Genomic DNA, 18,827 nt, shown 5'->3' with positions numbered 1-18,827 from the left:
AGGCACGTGAATAGCAGTGAACAACGAGCAGATATAATGACAAAGGCTTTGATCAAAATCAAGTTTGAAGAAATGAGAAAGCTTCTGGGAGTTAAAAGTCTGAACGGACATGTTTGAGCTTAAGGGGGGATTGTTGAATGTGTAATCTCAAACATGTGTTTAAATGTTTTCAACGTATAGTTTGATTTGGTCATCAGGTAGTGGGTGTCTTTTTAGGAGCATGGAATAAGTTAGTAGTGACAGAGTGTTGTTAGGAAGTAGTTGCTTTCATGTCCTATTTTGTGGGATCTTATTTTGTGGAGTCTTTCTATATATGTATTTTGTTTTCTCAGAAATAAAGTTGAGAAGCCTGTTGCAGGTTCTGTATATTTTGTTTTGCCCGTTTACATACAAACAGTTAATAATATATATTACATATATATACATAACAGTATGAACCTCTTTTAAATAACTTTTGATTATCTTGAATTTGACTGTAATCATCACTTTTATCTGCTGTAACCTCTATAGTGAGCATCGAGGATCTAGCTATGACAGATGCGACCTTTTTGGAAGTACGCTTTTGAAGAAATAATCAAGGCAATGGTCCAAATATTATTTTATCTAAATTTAGAAAGGAGTGAATTTTATAATGAGTTACTACTTACTAGTAACATATTATATTATTTTCTGTAAATTGATCAACAGATTCGTTCTTTTAAAAAAAATAAAAACTTGATCACATACAATTGTGTGGTATTGGATAATTATTTGGAGTTTTTCACAGTAATGCGTATCACTAGCAGTTATAGATAAGAAAATGTGATATGATAATATTTTTGGATTAGCATAACGATATGGTAAACCGTCTGACTTTTTTTTTATACCAAATTCACCTGATGGCCCTGCAATTTCAACTTTATGGTCACCCACCAAACATGGGCATTCTTTCCCAACACTTTCTTTTCAGTTGGTGGAAATCTGGATTTTCAGTAGAAGTCGTACTATTTTTTTTATCTAAAAAATTCAGAATTTTGCTCTGGTTTCTAGGTACCTCTACTGATGGTACTGTTGACATCAGATTGCCCAACATCTATTGGGTTTTTTTTCTGTTGTTTTTATATGTTCATTAGTGCTGGACCTCATCTTATCTCTTAAATTATATAGTATGTAGTTTCTTTATTAGTGCATAGTTACATTATATACGCTTCATACATAATATAGTACCATGATGATGCAAGACAAAATATTAAACATATAGTAAGCAATGACTTATACGGTATCCCGAGAATAATTAGTCCATGTTAGTCCCAAAAAAAGTGTATAAACAAAGCTGAGTAGTGTGTGGGATTGCATCATTTTATAGCATCATTTTATATAGAGGATATAATACTTCATTAAATAACATAATGGACCTATAGCATTTGGACTTTATGGTCACCCACCAAACATGGGCATTCTTTCCCAACACTTTCTTTTCAGTTGGTGGAAATCTGGATTTTCAGTAGGTCGTACTATTTTTTTATCTAAAAAATTCAGAATTTTGCTCTGGTTTCTAGGTACCTCTACTGATGGTACTGTTGACATCAGATTGCCCAACATCTATTGGGTTTTTTTTCTGTTGTTTTTATATGTTCATTAGTGCTGGGCCTCATCTTATCTCTTAAATTATATAGTATGTAGTTTCTTTATTAGTGCATAGTTACATTATATACGCTTCATACATAATATAGTACCATGATGATGCAAGACAAAATTTTAAACATATAGTAAGCAATGACTTACACGGTATCCCGAGAATAATTAGTCCATGTTAGTCTAAAAAAAGTGTATAAACAAAGCTGAGTAGTGTGTGGGATTGCATCATTTTATATAGAGGATATAATACTTCATTAAATAACATAAAGGACCTATAGCATTTGGACTTATTATATAATTATATAATTTACTAATTAGGAAATATTAACACTCTAAAAATTAAGGTATTTAGAAGAAGGCCATTTTCAGGATCTTATATTAATATTGTAACACTCCCCTTCACCCCCCTCTCACTCGAAAGCCATTTATGGGTCGAAGAGTGGATCGTGGATCACGGGCGCCCATCTTTTGGGCAATAATCTGCCTTATGTGCCACGATAAATTGTGAGAAATATTGGGGGTCGTAGGGAGTCGAGCACGAGTACTCTCGCCAGCCTGAGCCCTGATACCATGTTAAGTAACGATCTAAAACCTTAAGGTGTTTAGAGAAAATCCATTTACAGGATCTTATATTAATATTCTAACAAGAAGATTTGGGCTTATTATATTATATAATTAGGCTTATTATATATATATATATATATAAATTGTTTAGAAAATAATAAAATCCTTTCATTTTCATTACCATTTCTTATCAGATGACCTTAGTCAATAGAAAATTTATCTCTATTGGGATCGCCCACGAGAATAGGTTGTAATTTTGGGCTATTAGATTTAGGTTGAAACTTTATTTGCTATGTTTCAAACCTTTTCTTAGACGTTCTCAGAGAGGGAATGGTAGAAATTAGAAACTAATTACTTTTCTAGGATTTATTAAGCCAGTGGCAACGTTTAATTTTCTCTGTTCTTTCACATGTTTTTGCCTATGGAGCAATAACAAAGTGGTTATAAGGTACCATATTAATTTAAGGGGTGGTTAACTGTTTTTCTTTTAATTTACTGAAGGGTTGTGGAATATCATGTGGATGGATTCCGCTTTGATCTTGCCAGCGTTCTTTGTCGGGGTACAGATGGTTCTCCACTAAGTGCTCCTCCACTTGTTAGGGTAAGTCACTAACATTTAGCATGTAAAAAAAAGTAAAACAGACGGCAAGATTTGAAAGCCGAGACTTATAAAGAAGTGAATGCTACACGGCCTGAGGGAGAGTATAGTGGGTACATTATTCTGTGCTATCTTCCCTTGTAATTGTGGACCAATAATCTGAACCTGGCACTGGAATTTAAACTCATTTCTAGTACTAAATAAAGATTGAGAATCAATTTTTTTACAGAAATTCGTTTTTTTATGATATAGCAGAAAATAAATATGTAAGGCTATGTTTCTTTTGCAAATATGATAATCCTTACTTTATTTACAATTTGTACACATTTTGTCATCCTTGAACACTTTGATGGACTATATTTTCACTTTCTTGTTCATTTTGAGGGATATTTAATATCACTGCCTACCTCTTATGGAAATAAACTAAAAAGTGATTGAAGTGTAGCCCATGTGATAACTTAAAGATGGAATATATTATTTTCTCTAAATTAGCGTTTTTAGCTTCACTTAGCCGGATCCTTGTATCTGCAGTGTAATACATGGGATGGAAGGTTGAGTTATTATTGTCAATGCTTTTCTTGTGAAATTTACTATCCGATCTTTGGAAAAGTCCTTGAATCACTTATTCCATATATGTTGTACATTATTTGGTATCATAAGCGAAAACAATCATGTTAGAATTGACAGCCCAATCCAAGGCAGGGTGGTAGCTGTGCCACGCACTGTTGGTGTAATTTACACTGAAAAGACTTCAAAATTTTTAAGGAAATGTCAGAAATAATTGTTGTAGTGCATAGCAGTTGTTACACGCAACACTGCTCATCGATATAGTAAAAAGATTTCCAAAACACCCAACACCATAGTTTTGTAACCAACTTTTTTAAATACAAAAGTTAGTGCTTTAAATTTCTGAATTTCACAAAGCAGCTTCATTTGATGTTTTTTTAATTGCCTCGAGTACAACCTTCTGGAGACTCCACCTGGGTGATTGAAGTCCAAGAGTCTGCATGCCCCCTTGTGGGGACATTATGGCATCCATGCCGAAGATAACAATAATATGTTCATTTTCAATATACAGTATTATAGCCCTCTACAAAGGAAATTTTGTGAGGGATATAGATGTGACTAACATGATTATATTGGTGTAGGCAATTGCCAAAGATGATATACTTTCAAGGTGTAAAATTATTGCTGAACCTTGGGACTGTGGAGGCCTTTACCTTGTTGGTAGATTTCCAAATTGGGACAGGTTGGCTCTTATTATATTCCTTTTTTAGTTTGTTTCGTTAGTAACTAATTTTCTTCTTATTGTGTGTTTCTAATATCCCCAATACGCATTAAGACTCATAAATTAATTTAGAGGAATACATTTGCGAACACACCTTAAGTCACTTATTGTTAGTTACTTTCCATTTCTTTTTAATTATTAATAAGAGGCTAAATTTAGACTCAACTAAATCTAACTCTGCAGTAGGAGGCGTGTCTGGTGGAGAATGGATGTCATGTAAATCTGATTGTGGAAACATAATAGGGAAAAATATTTCATGAAACAATTTTTAATATGTTATATATGCCAGTTGTATCTTTAATCTTTAAATTGTTTTATGTATTGATGTAAGCCGACAACATTTCATAGTCTTTTTCGACTAGAACAATTTTTTTTTCAATAATCCGTTATACTACCTCCGTCTCCCTCATTTCTTTACAGTTTTTTTCACATGCTTGACACACATTTTAAGGCAACTATAAAGTATATTTCCGTAATTTATTTTTATATTTTTCTTTTTTTGTATAAAAGTTTGAACATGTTATTTTTATTTAGAAGAAAAGAAATTTTAAAAAAATTTATGCAACTACATTTAATAAGAGCATTAAAGTGCGTGCCGAGCCCCCGTCCCCCAATGTAAAGAATTGAGGGGGATGGAGGGAGTAGGTAACTAGAGTGTTTTATATGTACGAAATCTTTAAATAATTATACCATTATAGTTTGAACGAGTCTCGTTTGCAGAACTGAAGTTTTAAGGAATAGTCTACTTATTGATAACAAAAGTGCATAATTTTTCAAGTTTGATATCTTCCAGTTATAATTTTTGTGTTTTATAATCACTCTTCGACATAAAGCCTGCATATTATAAAATAAATTTTAATTTAAATGATATTGGTCATTCATCAATTGCTTCAGTTTACATAGTTTAGACAGGTATAGTTATTGTAAGAAATGCAGTCACCTTTGTCACTCATCACATTTTCCTCTTTATGATATCTCCTCTGGATGTTTTCTAATGTATTTTTTCTTTGATCAATCATACTCTGCAATAATAAAAAAAATCTACTATATTTGTTATTAATTTTTTTTCTACTTTTGTTTTCTTTGATCTAATATTTCTTTTCTTTAATGTACTCAATTTGTTCGCCAGTTGTGCGGTGTTGGGAGTTCTCCCACATCATTTTTGTGTGCGGTAAATTGCTAGTTAATAAGTAAGAAGTCTAGCACGAGATCTTCTAGAATGTGCTCAAAAACAAGTCCAAGTGTGTTCGGTCCAAAGTGGACAATATAATACTATTGTGGAGTTTAGGATCACTTAGCAAGCCCAACAAATGGTATCAGAACCAGGTTGTAACGTAACAGTTTATAACAATCTCAGTCGTTGAGCCCGATGAGCCCGATGTGCGGAGGGGGAGATTGTTAGGAGTTGATTTGTGGGAGGGGCAATTGCTAGTTCATTAGCTGTCAGTTAACTTCATTACTATGAGGTCTTTGGGATGTGCCCAAAAACAAATCCATGTGGGCTTGACCTAAAGCGAACAATATCATAATATTGCGGAGTTAAGGATCGACATGTGGTAGCTTTATATTTTGATTTATGTATAGAACAAAATTTGATTCACCCATCTCTTTTTTTTAATGAATAAAGTCAAATTTGCTTCTGATCTTGTATTTATTAAACATAATATTGGTGGTGAGCATCTTTTAATTCTAATTGCAGGTGGGCTGAATGGAATGGAAAGTATCGTGATGACCTCAGGAGATACATAAAGGTGTAATCTGGATGAAAGTTCTAGATATTCTTTCATTTTCATCTCAATCTTAGATTTGGGTTGTGTTTGTCCTTAAATTTGGATATGCATGACGTTGAAGGATTCATATTATTGACCTAAAATAGTAACATCGTGCTATGACTTTATACACTATCAGACAAACTATATCGCATGCGACCTTCAAAACTCAGTATTTTTCTTACCCTCAACTATAAGAGAATCCTTTTGCTCTAGAGCTGCGAAATTCCCTAATGCCGTTTGTCATCTGTGTATTCACTATTATTACTCTTAAAGTTCCTTGAAAACAAATTGTAAAAGTAATTATCATAAATATTTCTCAAATTAGGTACAATCATAGGAAGTAGATATATAAAGGAAAAAAAGGCACCTTGGGGGAAAGTATAGATTTTACAAGTATACAGTACTTGGTAAAGATTATTAATTAGATACATTAGAGGCAACTTAATGAAATAAATTTAGATAGATTTCCCGGTGAGAATGACACTTCTTTCCTAATAAAGCATTAATGGGTATTTAATATACAGCATTGAATTTATGGTAATTCATGTCAATCATTACTAGCATTAGAGAGAGATGAATGTATTCTTCTTTTAACGTGAGGTCAGGTGAACAGGATTCTCATCGCGAGGTATTCACTGGTATAATTTTGTATGCCATTAAAAGAGACCATTTACTATGGTTTTCCTGTTTGGTTATTGTCATCTGCCTAGCTGTGATAAATTTTATTGGCATGCTTGGTTATAGTAAATCTTTCTATGTTACCATAGAGCTGTTAGATTAGCTAGAGAGAGGTTGTACTTGAAAGAGGTCTCTTACAAAAATATACATTCTGTCCTTCGCCTATTATGATCAACATAAAAGGAACAAAGAAACTTTGAATTGATTAGAGTTCTATTCTTTCCAGAATATTGGTCTTTGATTTTTGTTATTTGACAGGCTCTTTGTTGAATTGTCTTTAATGTATAAATTCTAATTCTTATCTATTACTTTTCCTTTTAACACCGTGGTCTTTTTTCTTCCAGGTTAAGGAAGTAGCATTTATTGTCAATTTAGTTTCTTGTTCTAATATAATGATCACAACGCAGGGTGATGCTGGTATGAAAGGGAGTTTTGCAAGTCGAGTTTCTGGTTCTGCTGACATGTACAAAGTACGCTATCAATAATGTCTCAATAAACATGTCTTTACTTCCCACTATTACATCCACTTGCCTTTCTTATAGTAACAATGTTGACGAAATCACTGCACTTGAATTACCATTGTTGGAAAACTTTGATTCAATTTTAATACGTGTCTATGGCGGGGTGACTTATTTGATACAGGTAAACAAGCGAAAGCCATCCCACAGTGTCAATTTTGTTATAGCACATGATGGATTTACTCTGTATGATCTTGTGTCTTATAATCAGAAGGTAGTGCCTGGATTTTATGTTGTTTTTGTGCCCATTGTTATTCATAGCAGCCAACTTGCAATGTCTTATTATGTGTATGTATGTTGTAGAAAAATGATGCTAATGGAGAAGGTGGAAATGACGGAAGCAATGACAACTTGAGTTGGAACTGTGGCCACGAAGGTAAAGCCAAAAGCTGGTATTTCAAACTTCTCTTGTTTTCATTTGGTACAGCAGTAAGGGGTTAGATTACATCACGGTTAAGTTGAACTACTTTGTGGATAACCAAAAAGGATGCGTATAAATGAATAATAAATTATAATTTGGAGCAGTTGAGGGGATAATTTGTTGTAGGGTTGTCTTGATTGATCCTACTGGATGAATACAGTCACTAAGACTCAAATGTTCTGCCTTTTAAATTGTGTGTATCTAAAGCCTTGCATTCGACCCATGACTCGTTGTCTGGCTGCTTACAGATAATATATCTCCCAAGCAGGGACTCACTTAAACTACTGATGCTATTGATCTTATAGAAATTAGCAACACTACATAAGGAAATTTCTTTTACTTTGTTATTAATCGTCTTACTTACAATATTCAAAATTTCTGTCCCAAACACAGCCCATTTCTATACACAAGCACTCTTATCAGAGCTTCTCCCGGGTTTGTTTGGCTATTTGTTCAGGTCTGGAAAGGATGTAAGGAGTTTAAGTGGGGAAGTTTGTAACACCTCAAATCCCACTTTGAAATCTGGGAGATATTGTGTTGAGAATATAAGCTCACGTCCAACTAAAAAGTGCACCAAAATTCATGATTATTGAGGGCCTGTGACAGGCCTGTGATTCACCCAACTTGATTGCATTTGGGCCTATAGACAGGCTGTTTTCCTGATCCCTGATTATTCCCTTGAACCTTTTGTTTCACAAAAAACAGTTTTACCTTTGTTCTTAATCTTTATAGTAGATCATCTAAATCTATTTTCAAATCTTGATGTCTTACTGTCTGAACTTCCGTTTAACAATGAGAGGCTTGAAGACTTGAAGTGAAGGAAGAATGAAAATCACAAAGCCGACCACATATATTTGCACATACAAATAAAACACATACAGAGAAAGTATCTTGGCTTATAATTTTTTAAATAGTCTGTTATAATTAATAGTTGATAAATTGGCTACTTTGGTTTTATTGGTATCTAGTTTTATTTATTTTTTTCCGTTTTTTGTGGGTTCAGTGATTTGAGGTGTTAAAGAGCTACATTGGTGTATTGGGTGTCGTAATTTTATTTACTGAAGCCTATAAGAACTTTAGCAGCGATGAAATAAATAACATCAGATCTGCCCCAAATTTATGTAGTGTCAACTCACATATTTCGGTCATAGGGTTTGTCAGGTGAGGATGGACATGTTAAATTGTTAATAATATGTTTTTGCATCACTTGGACAGGAGAAACTACTGATCCACAAATTAAGGCTTTACGCTCTCGGCAAATGAAAAACTTCCACTTAGCATTAATGATTTCACAGGTACTCCAGTATATGGAACAAAATTCTGCACTGTTGTATACATTTGCATGAGATTGATGGTACATGCTGATTTTTGTTGGACATCTTCATGCAAGGATTAAGCCTTAATATTATAGGAGCTAATGCCATCTTTATTTGCCATAGGTGGAATTACGTGTAATTTATTTAATAAGTAAACAAAAGAAGAATTTTTAAGATGGCTGCAGTTTCTTTATTGTAGACCTTTTCTCGACTCCTCCCTTTTTTATGCTCTGTATTTCTCTGTTTTCCCTGAGTTCTCTCTATTCTGGTTTCTATATGTTCTTTTTGTTTGAATGGGAGTTGGGCACAAGGTCCCACCGGCCTTGTTTTGTGCATGGATAATGATCTGGCACATTTTCCTCGCATAACATCAGTCACTAGTCATCATGAATAGATACATCCGTAAAATGGCATAGTTAAAATGCATGATCCCTAAATCTTTGGGAAATTAACAACATACCACTTTATTGAAATCTATTTGCAGCTCTACTGCTGCCCTGAAAATATTTGCAGAAGTCGTATTTTGCAAAGAACCTTTTAAAATTGTATTTTTCTGCAATTGAAATTAAAAAATAAGTTTTTTGCAAGTTCTTTTTTATAGTATTTTTGCAAAGACGTTTCAAAAGTTATTTAATAGAAAAAACTATAAATCTTTTATGGTAAATGCGTTTTTGGCTGCCTATAAGCATGTGCTTCTTCATGCGGTATAGTTTCTCCTTTTGACTGCCTGTTTTTCTTTGGTTGTTTCTGTTTTTTCTGGGAAAATTTTATTACGGTTATGTCATGGGTATTATCGTACCGGATCACAAGATGCTTAAATTTCTATACCTTTTGAATTTACTGTTTATTCCTTTGATGTTTTATATTACCCTTCAAAGACTCAGAAGTCAGACCCCTAATAGTTGGCTACTACCTTCTGAAGCTACTACATTGATCCTCTTTTCTTTCCAACTTCAGTAACGACTGTACTTCCTCAATCTCTGGTATGTTCTTTGTTTAAAATATCTGTTCTATCAGTAAATCTCCTTCCAACCGATGTCTGTACAACTGTACCACATGCACTTTCAGATTTAACAGATACTGGATATTCATAGCATGTAAGTTGGGTAGAGCAGTTACTTTTGGTATACATGTTCTATATCAATAACCATGAGACCGATTTTTTTTTTTCATTTATTGGCGTTCTGCTTTCCCAAGCATAACCAGTATCATATTTCTATCCTTTCTTTAAATCTGCAAACCCCATTTGACTACCGAGTCTAAAGGGTTTATTTGGTTAAAAAAATTTAGGGAACTCCAATGATGTTCATGGGAGATGAATATGGACATACTCGTTATGGAAACAATAACAGTTATGGACATGATACTGCTATCAACAACTTCCAGTGGAAACAAGTATGTATCATATTCCACATATATCTTCTGTGCTTTTTACAATATATCATAACTAACCAGCACATCACTACAGTTGGAAGCTGAGAACAATCACTTTAGGTTTTTCTCTGAGGTGATAAAGTTTCGCCTAACACATCATGTATTTCGACAAGAAAATTTTATTGGCGAGGTATATGTTTCAAACTCTTTGCCTCTCCTTTTGCCATCCTGTATAGCACTCAGTGATTTCATGCAATAATCTTGTTTCCTCAACATTTTTATTTTTTTTAGAATGAGGTGACATGGCATGAGAAAAATTGGAATAATTATGAGAGCAAGTTCCTTGCCTTCACGTAAGTCTAATAGTCTATTGATTTTTTTTTCTTTTTGTCTAAATCCAATCTTATATACTTTAGCTTCTAGAAGTTACGGTAGAAATATATGAATGGTCGAGGCCTGTGGTCTTGTTTGACAATTGTTCTTATGGACAATATAGAGTATGAACAGGCTACATGATGTACTGAAAGTTTTAATATGACAATATTAGTTGCAAAGCAAATTCATGCCTGTCCAGATTTAGGGACTTGAATGCTGGTGTTTTTGGTTAGTTTGCCCACATGCTCAGGAAAAATGGTGTTTGTGAAAACATTAAATACCCTTTTCCTTTTTGTTCCTGCTAAGTAACAGTAGATACCTACATTAACCTTTCTTCATTTACTGTTAAACAAAATTGATGTTAGCATATGAAGGATTAATATCTTTTCGGTGCATTGGCAAGAGGAATGATTCATGAGGACATCTTGATTTTCAGAAAACTTTTTATTAAATTTTATCTTAGAATTTTGTGGTAGGTTGTATCACTTTGGCCTTTTCTTTTTACAGGCTTCATGATAGTAATGGAGGAGACATCTACTTAGCATTCAATGCACATGACTACTTTGTTAAAGTCGCAATTCCTTCTCCACCACCAAAAAGACAGTGGTTCCGAGTGGTTAGTACTCTTTACTAAATCTGTGCATATAGCATAAATCTGCTTCTTGGCCAACTTTCGCTGCTGCAAAAGCTGCAAACAAGATACTGTTTAAAAAAAAATCTACTATAACCCTTCATGCCATATATAAAGTTGCAGTATATATATAATTTTCAGTACCGAAAAGATTTCCAGTTAAGAATGCCCCTGGTGATGAAGACCCACTTTAAATTTTTATGAAGGTGGAGTACAGACATGATTTGGGAAATATCATATACCTTCGGATAGATTAATGTACATATCAGTACTGAAGAGAGTTCCAGTAAAGAATGACCCGGATAATTAGGACCCGGTGTAAGTTATTTATATTATTTTATCTTATCCCGAGGCATATTATACCAACCAAATCCAACTAATTATATTTAGTTTGTTTTAAAGAAATTATCTTATTGTAGTATAAATATAGATATCTATAATATCTATATAATAAATATTATAATTTCTATTGTATAGTTTAATTAAATAATTTTTTTGATAAGGAATTTTAATTAAATATTAATTAAATTGGTTGTGATAGTAAAGACCATTTTTGGATTTAATTAAATAAAAATTAATTTAATAGAATAAGTTGACTTCAGTATCAACCAGTATCAACTACAGTAAATATGAATTAGAATTTAAATTGGTAGAAGGACTTGATTTCAATATTAATATGAAGTAGAATTTAAATTGATAGAGGAAGTTGACTTAATTATTAATTAGAATTGACTGACCGACCAACCCGTGTGATGCACAAATATTTTTTTTTATGAAAAATTTAATTTGAATTGAAATATTAAATTTGCTCTTTTAATTTTTTTTAGTAATATAATTTCATGATAAATATATTAATACCCGTATATGTTCATGATTTGATTTTTTTAATAAGAGATATTTGAAAAAGACAATGATACTTATTGAACGATGTAGTTTTACTAATATTTCTACGTGTCTTTACAAAAAATGATTATTTTTTAATTAAAAGGTAAGTTTTAGTTTGGATCAATAATATATGAATTATGCTTAGTCTAATATTAACTTCAATTTATCCTAAATTAATAGTTTACATTATTGTGTTTTAAACCGGGACTAATTTAATTACACCGAAAAAATTAAACCAACTATTTTTAGTTTGATTTTAATTTTTTAAGCCCGATGCAATATGATATATTTTGTTTTAACCCAGAAAAATAGTATATATGATTTTGTTTTAGGTACTCGAATTATATTTTAATAAATTAACTTTGATAGTATAGATATAGATATCTATAATATATCTATATAATAATTAAATTGTTTGTTATAGTAAAGATTGTTATAGAAATTAATCAAATAAAAATTAAATTTGTAGAATAAGTTGACATTGGTATCAATTAGAAAATTTGTAGAAGACTTGACTTTAATATCACATATAATGATACAGAGTTCAATATGAATTAGAATTTAAATTGGAAGAGGAAGTTGTCTTCAATATCAATTAGAATTAGAATTTCCGACCGACCAAAATATTAATATTTCGTCTATTATAATATAGTATTGATGATACTGATAGATAGATTAGATATAATGTATTAAGATAATTCTAGAGTATAGTAGTAGAATATAATAAAGGATTTGTTTACTTTAATTAGTTATGGTAGTTTATATATATAAGTACATAGGTTTCATGAAATTTCTTGGCTTCCAAGTAATCGTTATCTTTATAATCTTATGTAATCTTTAATTATAGAATAGAGTTGATTATTATTGAAATTGAGAATTGTTTGGTTGCAATCCTAACAAACCTCTCATCGGAGAATTCCAACAGTAGTGATTTTTCTTCGGTTAACCTGTGGATTTTCTACGGTTAATCCACATTCACCCTTTTCGTGCATCAGATAGGTCCAGAGCATTGGTTTGTTGGTGCATTGAGAGTGGCTTAAATATTAATACATAGAGAAAGGGCCCCCAAGTTTGTACTCAAGGGAAGGGAGTTACATGAGTACATAATATATTTTAATAATAAATTTAGTAATTTTTTAATTAAGGTGTGTAATTACTGATGTATCCTTTGTGTATTCACATTAAAAAGTCTTTGTACTTAGCGAAGTTACGTGAGTACGTACTTAGGAGTATCAAGCCGTGTAAAGAAAAATTAATAAAAGCAAACACATTCATGGTATACATATGTACCTATATATATTCTTCCTTGTTTGTATGCAGGATAATGAATAAATAAGTATTAATGTGTGATTTGATTCGAGAGGATTCTACATTATAAAAAATCCGCAAGCACCAACACTCTCGTTTTTGTTTAATCACCAAAGTAAAAATAGAGCAGTTTTTATTTTTGTATGGATTTCTCATTGGTACCATTGGATCATTAGCAAAAGTGCGAAGATATTATTTTGAAGGTACTATTGTAAAAGTTATCTATCTTCCGGGAATAAATTCTTTTGCCATGTTATTAACTTATGCTCCTGCTTAGCAAATTCAATTCATTGACCAAGTGTTAAAGAGAAAAATATATTTTCGGGTGAGTTTTGTGTTATGTTTAGCCTTTGGTTAGGGCTGTACGACACCATAGTCAAGCTTAGAGGCTAGTTTGCCTCATCTCATAGGTCCGTATTATTATCTGGTGGAATTACGGCTTCTGCACTAGTCTATTTTGCTTTGGTGCAATTATATTATGTATTACTCTTCTAAAGTAGACGTTTAAGATGTTCTAGATGGATCACATACTTGTCGTCTTTATTTGTATAACCTTTTCTTCTTTAATTTCTGGTCAGAAGTCGATCTTTTTTTTTTGCAGGTAGACACCAATCTCTTGTCACCAGATGATTTTGTGCATGAGGGTGTACCTGGAATTGGAGATTTATACAATGTTGCTCCATATTCTTCAATTCTTCTCCAAGCAAAGATATAAAGCATCTCTGAAGATGCCTAATTTATCCACCTTCACTAAGGACTGCCCGATATTATACTCAATAAGATCTGGATATTATCTTCGTGACATAATTTGTTCGAACCTACCTACTTTATTATAAGCTTTCAAGAATCTCAAACGATAACTGCACGGAACACTAATGCTCCAGAGAACTTTTCTAATGTTTACAGGGTGGGAATAACTTTGCTTTGTAGAACTTTAAGTATGTTCAGATTTTGTCTATGTTAGTTGAAGATATGCCCTTGGGAATACTTGGAACTTTATTCCTGGTTAGCATTTTATAGAGTAGGAACCTTCTGTCCAGCTGCCCAGGAAGTGAAAAAGCTCCTTCATTAGGCACTTCCATCTTTTCTTTTTGTCAGTCTTTCCCCTCTTTATATCTGTTTGTAATTTTAATCTCTAAATTTTGTATCTTTTGTCATTTATATAAGATCAATTATGTATTGTCATCAAATATAGTGTAATTATTTTATAGGATATTAATGAAATATATATGTTAAAAGTGGAGGCAAATCAATCAAAAGTATGAAATTATCTATACATTGATTAATTATCTACACACACTATTCTTAGAAATTGCAAACACAATCTTCTTAGAAATGGAAAAGTATGGAAAAAATATATGAAAAGGTGAGTGAAAATTAACATTTATTTAAATCAATAATTTGAATATGGTCATAAATGTTAGTATTGTAAATTTTGGTTGTCGTGTTTTTAGAAAAGTGTTTTAAAAAGATGCTTAATAATGTTTAATTTATTAGTATTATAATGTTTATTATATTGTTGTTATGTACTTTGTTTTTAATCAAATTATTGTTTCATTTCCTTTATATTCAAATTTAAAAATACCGTCTTGATTATTTTAATATGTTATTTGATTAGAATTACACTATGAATTTATGTAAAGTAGTAAACAATTCAAATAATAAAAAGCTCAGATCTTGAGTTAAACAAAATTAAATCCCAGGGACTCATTTATCCTGAATTCAATAGTACTTTTTAAAAGAAAAAAAATAAAAACAACTTTTATAAAAAAAAGTAAAAAACTTGCATAAGGTAATATTATCTATTAAATATTTTTACATAAATTTAAGACTATCATATAATATTAGTATATGCTAAATTATATAACATTCTAAATTTATTTGTTTGTAATTTATAACGTTATACCATGTCAAAAAGATTTAAAAGAAATGTATAATATAATTTGCTACCCCCTCCATTCCTTTTTAATTGTCAAATTTGAATTTTCGGTTGTCAAATTGACCAACTTTTGAACAAATATTAAAATTTATTCATTTATTTTAATTTTAATTTTAATAATATAATTTTTAAAAAATAATTTTAATTATTTCCTCCGTCCCACACAATTGTTATCGTTTCTGAGAGAGTGTTGGACACACACTTTAAGATGAACAAATATTATAGTTCAATAACTTTTTAAAATTTTTTTTATTAAAGTTTAAACATTCTATTTTTGTTCAGAATTTTTTTAAAAAAAAATTATAGAACTATAATTTTTATTCACCGTCATTTCATTGAAAGGGAGTGAGAGAGTGTATAAATTAAATTGACCTATTTAAAACCTCATAACTACAAAGAAGGAAGGAATATCGAGGCTCGGTTGGATTTCTACTCAAGTTGAACAGAAAATTTGTAAAACTAGCCCAGTTAAACATAATCTTGCAAAAATAGGCCACTACGCCACTTCAAATGACATTGGACCAAATTATGCCACTTGAAGTGGCGTAGTCTATATTTTTTTTGTTTTTCTCTTTTTGTGCTTTCCCGTTGGTCGAATGGTCTATTAATAACATTCTAACAAGGTTTTTGAGAGTATTAGAAAGCATGACATAGTTTTATAATTTTAATTTTTTTTTGCTTAATGTTGTAGTAAAAGTACACTATTTCTATTTGAAAAAAAAAATTAGGGAAAAAAATTAAAAAATCTATATTTATATGTACCTAAACATGCTTCCTTAGAAGGATATGTGGACTATTATAAGGAAGGGTGATTTTTATATTTTTTGTAAATACAATTATTTACTCCCAAATTTAAAAATTGTAACTTTATATAGTAATATTTCTACAGTATTTTGACAAAAAAAATTTATATGCGTGGTTTGTAGCCACCCGAAAACGGTAAGAAAGTAAGAAAAATTTTAGATAAGTTCAGAACAGAAATAAGGGAATGTAAAATAGTTAAGTTGAGATTACTATATAGGAATTATAGTATTATCTCAAATACAAGTTCTAACTTGAAAACAGAAGCTTGAAAGTACAATTTGAAAGCAACACTACTTGAAAAATGCAACTTCTACATTGAAAACAAATGGCGAATAACTGAGCTTCGAATTTATTAAATTCGAGCATCGTTGATGGTGGTTTCCACTTCCCGGACCTTCTCAATCACCTGAGCATGAATCGCAACCAACTTATCCTGATAATATACCCACAATTCCATTTTCATGTCATAGTGTTTCCTGTTCATCTCCTTGTAAAGATGGTGAACAGCTTCCAAAGCATGGCCTGTAAGAGGCTCATCGAGCCAAACAAAGTAAGCACACTTCCGGCTAGCACACCGCTCCTAACGCCTACCGGCAACTTTACCGGTCTTCATATTAGATATCTCAGGTTCCATCCCACAGAAACACATTTTTTGCCTCTCAAGCACAACAATTGCTAAAATAAATATGTATGAGATTATAAACTTATGCTAGAAAAGAAAAATGGAAACTGCTATTTATAGGGAAAAATGTAAAGCAGCCTTATCCCTTTGGATTCATATCTTATCCCAGCAGATTTTGTGGTCATCACTTTTGATTGACATCTTATCCCTTTTGATTCAATTTTCAACATGTGATCTGAAATAAAGCAGAATCACATGCATTCTGATTGTATTAATTTGAGATGATTACTTACTGCGTATATAGAAGTTTTCAAAAAATTATTGTAATTGTATAGTCACTGTAGCTCGTGAATGAAATTTGAACAACCAATATGAAATTGCACCTGTTGTTGACAAGATATCAGTGGAAATATGTAGCAGTGATTTCGTAGTGGTTACTTTTAGCAGTTGAAGTAAACGATAAGTCACATGCAAGTCGGAATGTTTTGCCATACTTTATCAAAGATTTTTTTGGTACATTATTTTGGATTAACTATTTCAAAAATGCAAAAGCAAATTGCTTTATGTTTCCATGAATAGTCAGCAAAGGTCACATGCTTCCTTCTTCAATTAAATTGAAATGACTACTCAGTGTGTGTATTGTAACTTCACAGTTGTGACAGAATTTGCAAGTTATTGTGTAGTCACTGTAGCTCGTAAATGAAAATTGAACAAGCAATTTGAAATTGCCCCAAATTCACTACAATTATTACCAAAATTAATATTTTTTGGGTTTTATGCGATGGCATTTTTGTTTGAAATTAAGTTTGCATTAATAAAAAAAGAAGTACAGAAATATAGTAAGGTACGAAATAGAAGAACATATAGGGAATCATCAGACATATAATCGTCGGAAAGGTAGTTCTGATTTTGTAATAGGTTGTGTTGTTGAGCTTCTGTAAGCTCTCTTCCAATAGCGCGTAGTGAATCTTGTGCAAGTTGAAACATATAGTGACGACTCCTACGCAACAACCTTCGATTATTTTCCTTCCTTATACGTGCCACATCTTTAATCACTTTTCTCCTAAATTGTGACCAAGTAGGACTTTCCCCGGCTTCAGAATACATTGTAAGGGATTGACGAACCGGAACCTTTACACCCATAGCAATTAGGTCATCTCTCATCCGGTCGGATTCTTCGCGTCGATAAGCCCATTCACGACGTACACCGGCAAAGTACTCCCTTGGATCACTAACCCTAAGACCAACATAATCATCATCTCTTTCTATTAGCAAGCAGTTGCGATTTATGTGATATGACATTGTAGTAATGTTATGAGTCATTGTAGCATATGGATTAATATATTATATTGGAAACGTTGTGGGGTGAATAGTTGTAAGAGTAATAGTAATGAGAACCATGTGAAAATCCCCTCTCTGGTGTCCGAAAGGAAGAACCCCTACCATATATCCCACCCCAGAAACCCTCACCTGTCTGAGAATGCTGAAAAGTGGAGGGATGAGTACCATGAAATCCCTGAGAAGTCTGTCCAAACCCCTGATAGGTATGCTCCCTATGAGAACCAGTAGATCCATGGCCTTGAGAAGTATGCTCCATAGGAGATCCAGTAAACCCATGCCCCTGAGAAGTCTATCCAAACCCCTGATAAGTATTGTGCGAATTAGATCCAGTAGATGCATGCTCATACCCCTGCATAGTGTGCTCCCAAGGAGATCCAGTAAAACCATGTCCTGCAAATCTATCGCTAGCCATGGCCTGACCCCACAATACATATCCATCCAAGGAAGCTGGCCTAGGGTGAGGAAAAGCTGCACTAGTACTCCCACCTCTAGTACGAGGTCTTCTACGTCCAGTAGGCACCATTGGAGGTTGATGGGGGCATTTCTCCTGTATGACATGAAAACCTGTGTCATCCAGTGTGACCTCTATGCCCTGTAGTGCACTATCAACAATAGGATCATCAACTGCCACCTCAGAACTCTGTATCTCATGGTAAGCATTGGACAAACCCTCAGCCTGTTTCACAATGAATAAAATACTTTAAGAAAGGCATGATATGCTCATCAGCTGCAGCTCGTCGGCTGGGATGTCATGGGCATGCGGTGCAGAGTCAACG

At 32.5% G+C, this 18,827-nt stretch overlaps 1 protein-coding gene across 4 annotated transcripts in view; it reads left to right on the top strand.

Moving 5' to 3' along the window:
* Positions 1 to 14,535, top strand: part of LOC141706990 (isoamylase 3, chloroplastic) — a 32,479-nt gene extending 17,944 nt beyond the window's left edge. For all 4 annotated transcript variants that reach the window (XM_074509921.1, XM_074509922.1, XM_074509923.1 and 1 more), the window contains 12 exons: positions 2,683 to 2,782; positions 3,928 to 4,028; positions 5,767 to 5,818; positions 6,925 to 6,987; positions 7,160 to 7,249; positions 7,339 to 7,411; positions 8,672 to 8,751; positions 10,063 to 10,167; positions 10,241 to 10,336; positions 10,438 to 10,499; positions 11,029 to 11,137; positions 13,947 to 14,535. In XM_074509921.1, coding sequence (XP_074366022.1) covers positions 2,683 to 2,782; positions 3,928 to 4,028; positions 5,767 to 5,818; positions 6,925 to 6,987; positions 7,160 to 7,249; positions 7,339 to 7,411; positions 8,672 to 8,751; positions 10,063 to 10,167; positions 10,241 to 10,336; positions 10,438 to 10,499; positions 11,029 to 11,137; positions 13,947 to 14,060 — 1,045 coding nt within the window. In that variant the 3' untranslated portion in view covers positions 14,061 to 14,535. The remainder of the gene's footprint in view (positions 1 to 2,682; positions 2,783 to 3,927; positions 4,029 to 5,766; positions 5,819 to 6,924; positions 6,988 to 7,159; positions 7,250 to 7,338; positions 7,412 to 8,671; positions 8,752 to 10,062; positions 10,168 to 10,240; positions 10,337 to 10,437; positions 10,500 to 11,028; positions 11,138 to 13,946) is intronic.
* Positions 14,536 to 18,827: the final 4,292 nt, after the last annotated feature.

This window comes from Apium graveolens, chromosome 2 (genome assembly GCF_009905375.1).
Source record: "Apium graveolens cultivar Ventura chromosome 2, ASM990537v1, whole genome shotgun sequence".
NCBI lineage: Eukaryota > Viridiplantae > Streptophyta > Magnoliopsida > Apiales > Apiaceae > Apium > Apium graveolens.
This window is presented reverse-complemented; position numbering and strand designations above follow the sequence as displayed.